The sequence below is a fragment of the Macaca nemestrina genome, chromosome 1, assembly GCF_043159975.1.
Source record: "Macaca nemestrina isolate mMacNem1 chromosome 1, mMacNem.hap1, whole genome shotgun sequence".
Taxonomy (NCBI): Eukaryota; Metazoa; Chordata; class Mammalia; order Primates; family Cercopithecidae; genus Macaca; species Macaca nemestrina.
The window spans coordinates 217022912-217035904 of record NC_092125.1 but is presented as its reverse complement, the minus strand read 5'-3'; the positions used below and the strand labels follow the sequence as shown (position 1 = coordinate 217035904).

The 12993-nt window shown below is 48.0% G+C and overlaps 1 protein-coding gene across 1 annotated transcript in view; it reads right to left on the bottom strand.

The window, feature by feature from the left end:
- LOC105483145 (succinate dehydrogenase complex iron sulfur subunit B) overlaps window positions 1-211 on the bottom strand; it is a 33809-nt gene extending 33598 nt beyond the window's left edge. The window contains exon 1 of the mRNA XM_011743830.2: window positions 58-211. Coding sequence (XP_011742132.1) covers window positions 58-129 — 72 coding nt within the window. The 5' untranslated portion in view covers window positions 130-211. The remainder of the gene's footprint in view (window positions 1-57) is intronic.
- Between the last annotated feature and the right edge of the window lie 12782 nt (window positions 212-12993).

The window sequence follows — 12993 nt, the reverse complement described above, 5'->3', positions numbered from 1 at the left end:
TCCAGGCAGTCTCCGTGACTTTCCTGCCTTTTCCCTCTCTGAGACTCCAGGACTCACCTGCAGGCAGGCTCCGCCAAGTGCTGTGGCCGGTAACCGGCCCCTCAAGGAGAGTGCGACCACCGCCGCCATCTTGGCTCTTGACGTCAGCCCCACCCCTTAACCCCGAGGTCTCTCTCCGCCGATGTCCCGTCGGACATCGCGGCGCCCAGCCTACATCCACTGACGACCCGCTAGCCGCGTAGGAGCCACCAAGTGGCAGGCGGCTTCCGGTTTCCCGAGTGGGCGGAGGGAAGGCGGGGCAAGTTACAGCGAGCAGTCACAGCGAGCGTGCGCAGTAGCTCAGTAGCGCAGTAGCGGCGCATGCCCATTTGGCGTCCCCCAAGGTGACCTTCTCAGAAAGGGGAGGAGTCTGAGAGGCAGGGCGACTTTCAGGGGGTGGGGCTAAGACTTAGATGGGGCGGAGCCATCCTACCCCGGTCCCTGCCCCGATTTTAACCCCTTTTTTCCTGGAATTTTTGTTTGTTTGAGACGGAGTCTCGCACTGTCTCCCGGGCTGGAGTGCAATGGCGCGATCTTGGCTCACTGCAACCTCCGCCTCCCGGGTTCACGCGATTCTCCTGCCTCAGCCTCTCGAGTAGCTGGAATTACAGGCGCACACCACCACATCCAGTTCATTTTTTGTATTTTTAGTAGAGACGAGGTTTCACCATCTTGGCCAGACTGGTCTTGAACTCCTGACCTCGTGATCTGTCCACCTCGGCCTCCCAAAGTGCTGGGATTACACGCGTGAGCTACCGCGCCCAGCCAATTTTCTTTCTTTCTTTTCTTTTCTTTTTGACAGGGTCTCACTCTGTTGCCCAGGCCGGTGTGCAGTCTTGGCTCACTGCAGCCTCGACCTCCCAGGCTCAAGCGATCCTCCCGCCTCAGTCTCCCGAGTAGCTGGGAGGTGCGTGAGCCACCATACCCAGGTAATTTTTTTTTTTTTTTTTTTTTTTGAGACGGAGTCTCGCTCTGTCGCCCAGGCTGGAGTGCAGTTGCGCGATCTCGGCTCTCTGCAACCTCCGCCTCCCGGGTTCAAGCAATTCCCTGCCTCAGCCTCCCGAGTAGCTGGGATTACAGGCGTCCGCCATCATGCCTGGCTAATTTTTTTGTGTTTTTAGTAGAGACGGGGTTTCACCATCTTGGCCAGGCTGGTCTTGAACTCCTGACTTCGTGATCCACCCACCTCGGCCTCCTAAAGTATTGGGATTGCAGGCGTGAGCCACCACGCCCGGTCGCCCGGGTAATTTTTTAAAAAAGATTGCTTGTAGAGATGGAGTCTCGCTGTGTTGCCCAGGCTGGTCTTGAACTCCTGGGCTCAAGCAATCATCCTGCTCCGACTTCCCAAAGTGCTGGGATTACAGGGGTTAGCCACCGCGCCTGGCCTTTGTAAGAATTTGTCAGTCTTATTGCTCATCTCTGACGCTTACTGGCTTGAGTCAGGCATTTCTGTCGCACATTGTGCAGCTTGCCGGAGGCTGCCTAGGTTTCCTCACTGAGTGTCCCAGACAAACTGGGCAGTTGGTGAATGAGCTGAGGTGATTTCTTTTTTTTCTTTTTTTTTTTTTTTTTTGAGATGGAGTCTCGCTCTGTCGCCCAGGCTGGAGTGCAGTGGCCGGATCTCAGCTCACTGCAAGCTCCGCCTCCCGGGTTCGGGCCATTCTCCTGTCTCAGCCTCCTGAGTAGCTGGGACTACAGGCGCCCGCCACCTCGCCTGGCTAGTTTTTTGTATTTTTTAGTAGAGACGGGGTTTCACCGTGTTAGCCAGGATGGTCTCGATCTCCTGACCTAGTGATGCGCCCGTCTCGGCCTCCCAAAGTGCTGGGATTACAGGCTTGAGCCACCGCGCCCGGCCGAGCTGAGGTGATTTCAAGGGTGGCTGGCAAAGGTGCCATTCTTTTGTTCATTCATTCATTCATTCATTCATACATTCATTCATTCATATATACGAATGGAGTGGCTACTATGTGGCAGGCACCAAGTGCTGGGATGCTACAGGGAATGAGCAAGTCAGGTGGTCACTGCTCATCGAATTTACTCTCTGGTGGTGGAGATGGGCAAGTGAGCTGACAGCTAGACACTGTGAGCTCTGTTCTGTAAGAGAGGGTGTGCCCAGAGAAGGACACCCAGTCCTTGGTGGCTTTGTTAGCCATTTAATATAAGAAACCATTTCTACTCTGCGCCAAACATTATGGTTCATTATCCCACTTGATCCCCACAGCAGTCCTGTGAAGAAGGGTTTCTGATTTTGTTTTTTCTGAGTTTCCATTTTAGTCATCTCAGCTGCTTTTTTCAGCCCCCTCCATGGATCTGCTCAGAGCTGGCCTCACTCTCGGGACTTACCTTGGGCAGGAACCGCCTGGGGCCTCCAAGGCACCTGCCTCTTCCGTCACCCCAGGCGTTTGTGTAGATTGTTAACCTTGCAGGTCCCAAGGTTTCCCAGGAGTGATTTTTTTTCCCCTTTCTGCCTGCTTATTTTTGACATGTGACATTCTATAGTCTTTGGTTTCCACTCTCACAGCTGATGTGGATGCTACTGGAGACACTGAGATGGCCAGGTGAATTGGCTGGATGAGCTAAGTTTCTGGAGTCCTTGACTGGAACCCTGCTATACTGCCCGTGTGGCCTCATTAAAGGGAGTGTGTAGTGAGGCCTGAACCTCTAGGTCTAACCTGGAATCTTCAAGGCCATGTGACCTTGGCTAAGCCCCTCCCCACGTTTGACCTATAGTTTCCTTGCCTGAACCATTAGGGTGTTGAGCCCTCTGATTTAAGATGCTGTGATTCACGTGGCTGTCTTGTGGATAACTGGTAACAATGCTGAGTCACCTTGACTTTCACTGGCACTGACCCAGGACTGGAACAGGGCCCCTCTGGTCTGCCCCATGGGGCCTCTTGGGTCACCCAAACTGGCTGAAATATGGGAAGACTGCCGCTCTCTCTCTAACTCCCAAATGAATTGTCATCTGAGCTCAAGAAAACTCTTCCTGCAAGGAATGTATTTCTAGAGAATTGGTCCTCTTAGCATTTTCAGGGTTCTTTCATCTCAAAGGCAGATGCACCTCTAGATAAGCAACTACCCTTTTAGTTTGCCCAGGTCACCTTGGAAAAAGCAGTCTGAGGCCAGCAGAAGTGAGACCTTGATTTATGGAGGGACTCTTGGTGCCAGTGGGCCCACACGCCCTGCAGTCACATCATTCCTGGGCTTCGTGGGGATTTGGGGAGCTCAAAGTTATGGAGGAATAAATTCCTGGGCGGCTGTACCTCCGCCCTGGACTTTGGGATTCCAGAAAGTCACAGCTGCAGAAGGACTTAGAGATTTTCATGGCCTGCTCCTGACATATTTTCCCAAGGTGTCCTCATGATAAGACCCTCGGTTTTTTTGGTTTATTTCCATTCATCTAGAGAGTGACATACTGCTTTTCACCAGACAGTCTGCTAGGCACTATGTTTATACTGAACTTTATCACTTACAACGGTGTTTACATAAACAGTCTCATTTAGTCCTCCTAACAACACTTTTGGGTTGGAAAAGCTGCCCCTATTTTCCAGACTTTCTCAGTCTTTGGACAGCAGGAAAACTGAGCAGCCTTAGGTGAGCATTTTGCTTTAGGAGGTCTTTCTCCCCCAAGAGCTGGAAATCACGTCCGGAACTGAAAATTAAAACCAGCATGGCAAGGTGGCTCATACCTGTAATCCCAGCACTTTGGGAGTCTGAGGTGGGAGGATCGATCCCTTGAGTCCCAGAGTCTGAGACCAGTCTGGGCAACATGGTGACACCCTGTCTCTACAAAAAAATTTAAAATTAGCCAAGCGTGGTGGTGCACACCTGTAGTCCCAGCTACTTGGGAGGCTGAAGTGGGAGGATTGCTTGAGTGCAGGAGGTTGAGGCTGCAGTGAGCTGCGATCACACCACTGCAACTCCAGCCTGGGCAACAGAGCAAGAGCCTGTCTCAAAAAAATGAAAATAAAAAACAAAATAGAAAAGCATTATGTTGTATCAACTGTCATTTGTACAATCAATTGTAGTCTGGTGTCTTGTAATTTAGGGCAACCTGGATGATCTCCCCCAGCCAGAGGCTGAAGCAGGGTTGGATTTAGGAGGAAATGTCAGATGTTGCTTGGGAGATTCATTTGCCTCTGGGAAAAACCCACTTCGCAGCAATAGATTGCTATGGTGGGGTTTTGGGGCCTTCCATCTAAAATTTAGGATTCTTTTTTTTTTTTTTTTTTTTGAGACGGAGTCTCGCTCGGTTGCCCAGCCTGGAGAGCAGTGGCATGATCTCGGCTCACTGCAAGCCCTGCCTCCCGGGTTCACACCATTCTCCTGCCTCAGCCTCCCGAGTAGCTGGGACTACAGGAGCCCGCCACCACGCCCGGCTAAGTTTTGTATTTTGTTTAGTAGAGACGGAGTTTCACCGTGTTAACCAGGATGGTCTCCATCTCCTGACCTCGTGATCTGCCTGCTTCGGCCTCCCAAAGTGCTGGGATTACAGGCGTGAACCACTGCGCCTGGCCAAAACTTAGGATTTTATTTGCCTTTGGCCAGTGGGCCTCATCCTTTCTGTCTCTCTGGCTGTCTCCTGAGCATCTCCATCTGGGTGTCCCAATGGTCCTTTAAACCCAACCTATCTCAAATGGTACATCTCACCTGAGGAGTTTATACTTCTCTTATTAGCACCACCATCTACCTGATATCCAAGCCAGAAACTCGATGTCATCTTGGTTCTTCTCCCCGCCCCACATCCAACCAACTCCCACCATAGCCTCCAAGGCTCCAGGCTCCCCTGCTCCCCCGCGGGCCCTTCGAGTTGCTTCTGTTCCTGTAATACAACCTGCTCTGTTCCCCACCTCATTCCCCACCTCCATGCCTTTGCGTATGTCCGTGTCTTGGATTTGGAGTCTCCTTTCCTCCTCCTTCATGTGGCAGACTTGTCATCATTGACGACTCAGCTCCAACTTTTTCCTCCCTTAGGAAGTCCCTCCTTGACTGTCCCTATCAAAGTATCCTCTACATATGCCATCCATGACGCAACACCTGCTTTAACAATGACCCATTCATATGTCTGCATCCCCAGACTGTGGGCAATTTGAGGGCTTGACCCACTTAACTCTCTTTGATTTTCTCCATATAACTTATTGCTATCTGCAAGTTTGTTTTTAATTCTTTTTTTTTGAAACAGAGTCTTGCTTTGTCACCCAGGTTTAAGTGCTGTGGCATGATCATGGCTCACTGCAGCTTCGAACTCCAGTGCTTAAGTGATCCTCCCACCTCAGCCTCCCTAGTAGCTGGGACCACAGGCATGCACTACCATGCACAGCTACTTTTAAAAAAATTTTTGTAGGCTGGGCATGGTGGCTCACGCCTGTAATCCCAGCACTTTGGGAGGCCAAGGCAGGTGGATCACTTGAGGTCAGGAGTTCAAGACCAGCCTAGCCAACATGGTGAAACCTGTCTCTACTGAAAATACAAAAATTAGCCAGGTGTGGTGGTGGGCGCCTGTGATCCCAGCTACTTGGGAGGCTGAGGCAAGAGAATTGCTTGAACCTGGGAGGCTGAGGTTGCAGTGAGCTGAGATCGTGCCACTGCACTCCAGCCTGGGTGACAGAGCTTTTTTTGAGAGACGGAGTCTCCCTATGTTACCCAGACTGGTCTTGAATTCCTGGGCTTAAGCAATCCTCCTGTCTCCCAAAGTGCTGGGATTGCAGGACTGTGTGTCCATGCCTGAACTGAACTAGTGTTTTTTTTTTTTTTTTGAGAGGGAGTCTCGCTCTGTCACCCAGGCTGGAGTGCAGTGGCACAATCTCGGCTCACTGCAAGCTCTGCCTCCCGGGTTCACGCCATTCTCCTGCCTCAGCCGCCTGAGTAGCTGGGACTACAGGCGCCCGCCACCACGCTCGGCTAATTTTTTGTATTTTTAGTAGAGATAGGGTTTCACCGTATTAGCCAGGATGGTCTCGATCTCCTGACCTCGTGATCTGCCTGCCTTGACCTCCCAAAGTGTTGGGATTACAGGCGTGAACCACTGCGCCCGGCCGCCTGGACTGTTTTAAATTTTTTATGAATATATTTATTGTCAGAGCCTCCCATGACGGATGTCAAGGACTCCCAGAATTGGAATAGATGGAATTGGCAAATCAAAATGTCAACCAGCCAGCGGCACAGACCCTTTCTAGCCCCTACTCCAGTCCCATCTATGATCGTTCTCAGAGAAGCCTTGTCCCTTATGCTAGGGCACTCGGTGGTCATCTGTACTAAGGTTCATGGGGATATTGGGGTGACTGATGATGGTAACTGACACATTTGGAGGACGTACTGTGTACCAGGCACCATGCAGAACACTTTGGATACATGTCCTCTCTCTAATCATTTCAGCAAAGGCACAAAGTAGGGATTACTATTCTTCATTTACAGTTGAGGCAACTGAGCCTCAGAGAGGGTCAACATCTCACTGCAGGTCACCCGGCAAGTAGGTCAGCCTTTTCTGAGGCTCCTGGGAACATGGTGGTTGCAGCCACTCTGGTCCACCTGCAGAGGGTGCTGCTGCCTCACAGAACTACCCAAGGCTCCCTGCCAGACCTTGCCAACCTGCCCTTAGAAAGGCCTTATCTAAACTCTCTTCCCTCATCCCATGCAAACCCCACCATATAATTAGACTTCTCAAAATATTCTCTTCGAGTGGGATGGGGACAATCATAGGCTACAGTCTTCTCCAATTTCAAGAGCAGCCTCTGTGGAACTCCCGGAGCAAAAAGTCATGAGCCACCCCCACTCCAGATGGAGCTGCGTTTCATACAGCTGAAGTCAGCTCAGCTGCTGGGACTTAGCAAGTGGTCCAGGGCCTTCTGGGGACTGTCATGCTGCTGGCCCTGTAGCAGCACACACACACATACATTTGGAGCTCACCCACCCTGCTAACCTCTGCCTCACTCCCAGATGCCTGCCATCACCAGCATACTCTCAAACGAGCAGTTAGTTTGTTCCTCTGGATGTGTATGAGTGGGCGCTTTGCAAACACGGTATATTGCCATGATCAAATGCCCTTTCCAGCTCAAAAATCTGGATTTTGAGAGCTGTTTCTATCAGAGACAGAGCCATGCAAATGAAATGCAAAAACGAATAGTGATAAATATTCATGTGTAGCAGCTAGATGACAGCCGACTGGAAACACAAGTCAGAGAGCTGCAGAGTGTTAAAGGCAATTTGGCCTCTTAGGGAGGCTGATAGCTAGAATGGTTAAGGGTGCAGGCCTTAGGGATCTGAAATCCTGTTATATCAGCCATTTGCTCTGTGATCTTGAGCAAGTTGCTTAACCTCTTTGTGCCTTCATTTCCTATTGTGCAAGGTGGTAAAAAAGAAACAGAGTCACATTGCAGGGAGGAGAATTAAGTGAATTAGTGTCTATAGGGAGCCATCAATCTTAAATTGGTAGTGGAGAGCCCAGCTGGGGGAAGGAAAGAGGTAAAAGATAGCTGTGCCTTATTAGGGGAAATAGATTATGCTTATCAGAATGGGAAGACTTCAGCATACATACGATGTCAAGGATTTCAGGCAGCTCTAAAAATTATTTTAGAATACTGTACATATGTAATTAAATTCTCACTATGTAAAAATTTCAAGCAATAGAGATAAAGCTTAAATCCCCTCAGTCACACTTCCTTTCCCAGGGGTGATTGCTATTGTCAGTTTCATGGGATTGCTTCCAGATTTTTTTCTTTGTATGTATTTACATATGTATTTTTCTACAGAAATCCATGGCTTTGCTTGCTGTTTTTATTTTATTTTATTTTATTTTTAGATGGAATCTCGCTCTGTCACCAGGCTGGAGTAGAGTGGTACAATCTCGGCTCACTGCAACCTCTGCCTACCAGTTCAAGTGATTCCCCTGCCTCAGCATCATGAGTAGCTGGAATTACAGGTGTGCGCCACCACGCCTGGCTAATTTTTGTATTTTTAGTAGAGACAGGGTTTCACCATGTTGGCCAGGCTGATCTCGAACTCCTGACCTCATGATCTGCCTGCCTCAGCCTCCCAAAGTGCTGGGATTACAGGTGTGAGACACTGTACCTGGCCGTTTTTATTTTTAGAAAATACAAATGATAATGTACATGTTCTGCAAGCTGCCATTTTTTCATAAAGTGCTGTGTCTTGGAGGTCTTTCCATACTAGTATGCGTAGATCTGTTTCATCATATGTGCTGCAGAATATTTAAAAGCAGGGCTGTACCATGGTTTGCTTATTCCTCAGGCAATTTCTTAAACATGTTTTCCCTATGAGTTTAATATCAATAAACAAACATGTTACTGTCAGTTTCCTAAAATACAGGATTGATCATGTGACTGCAGTGACCTCACACCTTCAGAGGGTTTCCAGGGCACCAACCCTAGTGTTTCCAGCATGACTGCAATCTATATTTTAGCTACTCACTATAATCACAATTTTGCAGACATATTATACACCTGGACCTCTTTGTGTCTCTACTCAGCTTGGCAACCCCTCCTCCCCTCTTTGCCTAATCATTCATTTCTACATTCATTCGGCAGTCATTCATCTTAGCAGAAATGAACACCAGGCCATCCTTGGTCATTCTTCCAGCAGGAAAGATGTGTGTGTATGTGTGTCCACAGATTTTTGTACCTTATTCATTCCTCCATTCAGCAAGTATTTATCAGGTGCCTATTCCATCAGTGTGCCTCTCTGTTTTCCTGTCTGTCTCCCTGACTCTGCTGTCAGCTCCTTGAGGGATGAGATCATGTCTCATGCACAGGGCTTTCCAGGGAGAACAAACACCCTGGTTCGCCGAGCGTAGTTCCGGATTCTCCTGTTGCCCTGGTGGAATTATTTGTAGGGCTCCTCCGAGCTCTCAGAAATACCCTGGTTTAGATGAAAAATTGTAGGATCGCTGGTTTTACACACCGTACACTCTTGGCAAATGTTAATGGAAGAAAGTGAACGGATGGATGAATGAATATAATTTGCTTTCCACGATTTAGAGATGCCATCTTCCTCCGAGCTGAGGACTAGAGAGAACGCATACTGAGCCACATAGAGAGCATTTCATTGTGGGCTTTATTGCCTTAGAGGAGTTTGTAGGAATCCTGTAATCGCTAGACATCTTGCTTGCAGGTAGAGGGGATTTCTCGTTGATAAGATTCTTCTAATAGGATACCTGACATGCTAAAAACTGACTGGTGCAAAGAAAAGGTAACATTTGTGAATAAAAGAATGCTAAACTTGGGTTAGGAAGCTGTTTCTTTTTTCTTTTCTTTTTTTCTTTTGAGACGGTGTCTTATTCTATTGCCCTTATTCTATTGCTGCAGTGCAGTGGCATAATCTTGGCTCGCTGCAATCTCCACCTCCCGGATTCAAGCAATTCTCCTACTTTAGCCTCTCCAGTAGCTGGGATTATAGACGTGCGCTACCGTGCCCAGCTAATTTTTGTATTTTTAGTAGAGACAGGGTTTCGTCATGTTGGCCAGGCTGGTCTTGAACTCCTGACCTTAAGTGATCTGTCCTCTTGGCCTCCCAAAGTGCTGGGATTATAGGCATGAGCCACGGTGCCCGGCTAGAAAGCTGTTTCTGAGATGTAGTCAAGAGCAGGAGCTCAGTGGGTGGGCTCTGGAGCCAGACCACTCAGGTATGAATCCCAGCTCTGCCATTTCCTGCTGAGTAATCTTGAGCAAGTCACTCCCTCTCTCTGAGCTTCAGTTTCCTCATCTGTAAGGCGGGGATAACAGCCTCACAGCTTAGTTTTGATAATTAGATGAGATGACGAATGCAAAGTATTAGGTCGAACCGTCAAAAATCGCCTCTATTTGACCATTTTGACCTTCCAAATGGGGTTTCATATAGTTCCACCTGGCGGGAATGCAATCAGTGTTTAAGAAATGTTTGGGCTGACTTTTCTGCTTCCATTGCCTAGCTGAACAGATGTTTCATTCTTTTATTCAAAACACATTTGCTGACCACCAGCTATGAGCCAGGAATTGCCATCAGTGGGAAAACAAAATATTCCCCCCCTTTTTTTTAAATTATACTTTAAGTTCTAGGGTACATGTGCACAACGTGCAGGTTTGTTACATATGTATACATGTGCCATGTGGGTGTGCTGCACCCATTAACTCGTCATTTACATTAGGTATATCTCCTAATGCTATCCCTCCCCCCTCTCCCCTCCCCACCATAGGCCCTGGTGTGTGATGTTCCCCTTCCTGTGTCCAAGTGATCTCATTGTTCAATTCCCACCTACAAGTGAGAACATGCAGTGTTTGGTTTTCTGTTCTTGCGATAGTTTGCTGAGAATGATGGTTTCCAGCTGCATCCATGTCCCTACAAAGGACACGAACTCATCCTTTTTTTGGCTGCATAGTATTCCATGGTATATATGTGCCACATTTTCTTAATCCAGTCTGTCACTGATGGACATTTGGATTGATTCCAAGTCTTTGCTATTGTGAATAGTGCTGCAATAAACATACGTGTGCATGTGTCTTTATAGCAGCATGATTTATAATCCTTTGGGTATATACCCAGTCATGGGATGGCTGGGTCAAATGGTATTTCTAGTTGTAGATCCTTGAGGGATCGCCACACTGTTTTCCACAATGGTTGAACTAGTTTACAGTCCCACCAACAGTGTAAAAGTGTTCCTATTTCTCCACATCCTCTCCAGCACCTGTTGTTTCCTGACTTTTTAATGATTGCCATTCTAACTGGTGTGAGATGATATCTCATTGTGGTTTTGATTTGCATTTCTCTGATGGCGAGTGTTCCCCCCCTTTGTGTGTGTGTGTGTGTGTGTGTGTGTGTGTGTGTGTGTGTGTGTAATGGAGTCTCGCTCTGTCCCCCAGGCTGGAGTGCAGGGGCATGATCTTGGCTCACTGCAACCTCTGCCTCCAGAGTTCAAGCGATTCTCCTGCCTCAGCCTCTTGAGTAGCTGGGATTACAGATGCCTGCCATCACGCCGGCTAATTTTTGTATTTTATTAGAGACCAGGTTTCACTTTGTTGGCCAGGCTGATCTCGAACTCCTGACCTTAGGTGATCTGCCTGCCTTGGTCTCCCAAAGTGCTGGGATTACAGGCATGAGCCACTGTGCACGGCCGGAAAACAAAACATTCCTTTTAAAGACTGAACATATCTCTTCAGCTCTTCAGTAGCGCAGTAGCCTGCGCATGGGGCCTTAGCATGCTGGTCAGAGACTGTTAGTCATCTTTGGGTATAACCAGGGCTGTCAGAAAGCAGACTTTTGCTGGTGGAAGGTGAGGGGTCGAGGCCAAGCTGGCGTGGCCTGAACCCAGCAGTTTCCTTACAGACTACCCAGAGAAGACCTTTGCTTTTTCAAAGATCAGGGCTGAAAAAGAGCCCAGCTGGCCAGGGGGATGGGGTGAAGGTCTTTCACATCAACCAGGCTTGAGACAAGGCTGCAGAGCTGGGCTTTCTGCCTGGGGGCATCCTTTTTCTGCATGTGCAGCTGGAGAAGGGATCCTACATGCTGCCATTTGGTGTCACTCACTGTATTTAGTTGCTAATAACTTTTCCATCAGCCCCTTGGATCTGATACCACTTGGGTGAGGATCCTGCATGAATCTCACTGGTGAGGCAGATGGATTCCTGGCTGCTTTTTGTTTCGGGGGAGAGACCTCCCCCCAACCACTTCCATGGGGTTTTGGCTATGCCAAGGTGTGGCTCAGATCCCATCTGGAATGCTGGAGGAATCTGAGATAACAAGCTGCTCTCGCCTGAGACTCCAAGTACACATTTTAGATTAAATGCAGAATCAGTTGTATCCACAGGAACAGTGAGAGTAAAGAGAGGACCTGGTGGGGTGTTCCCATCTTGACAGTGGGCAGAGGGAACTTGGCCAAAGACAATCACGTTGCAGAGAGAGAGGGAGGTCCTGGTAACTTGGCAGCAGCCATGATTCAGACAAGAGGACTTTCTGGAAGGGCAAGGGTCTGCATACCAGGGCCAGTGATGGTTCGTATCTATTTTACATTTCTCTTTTCAGTATTATAATAATAAACTTTTCTTAACCATTGCAGTCAAACTAGCTGGACTCTGGGGGTTTAAGGAATGTGCCTATTTCCACAATTGGCTCTCAGCCTGGCAGAGAAGATTCTAGAACAATACCTTCCAATATGATAGCCACTTGTGGCTATTGAGCACTTAAAATGTGGCTAGTCTGAATAGATGTGTGATATAAGTATAAAATAAACATTAGATTTCAAAGACTTACTACCAAAAATGAGAATGTAAAATATCTCACTGAAATTTTAAAATTTGGATTACATATTGAAATGATAATGATTTGGATAGATTGGGCTAAAGAAAATATATTATTAAAATTAATTTCACCTGCATTTTACTTTTTAACTGTGACTACCAGGAAATTCAAGATCACATTATGTAGCTTGCATTATATTTCTATTGGAAAGTGCTGCTCAAAAGTCTCAAGGTGACACTCAGTGACCCTGAGGTGGGTGATTGGCCAAGATGTGAAAACATCACCAGGATGAACTTGTTGAACATCCCAGCATCCATTGGGGAGTTGCAGAACTAGGTGGATCAGGAAATCCATGAAAGATTGGCCTTGCAGTGGCTTGGACCACATTAGTTGGGTATAAAATGGATTTCAGCAGAGCACAGTGACTCACGCCTGTAATCCCAGCACTTTGGGAGGCTGAGGTGGGCAGATCACAAGGTCAGGAGATCGAGACCATCCTGGCCAACATGATGAAACCCTGTTTCTATTAAAAATACAAAAATTACCTGGGTGTGGTGGTGCATGCCTGTAATCCCAGCTACTCTGCAGGCTGAGGCAGGAGAATCACTTGAACCAGGGAGCTGGAGGTTGCAGTGAGCCAAGATCATGCCACTGCACTCTAGTCTGGCAACAGAGCAAGACTGTCTCAAAGAAACAACAAAACAAACCCCCAAAAAGGGGATTTCAGAG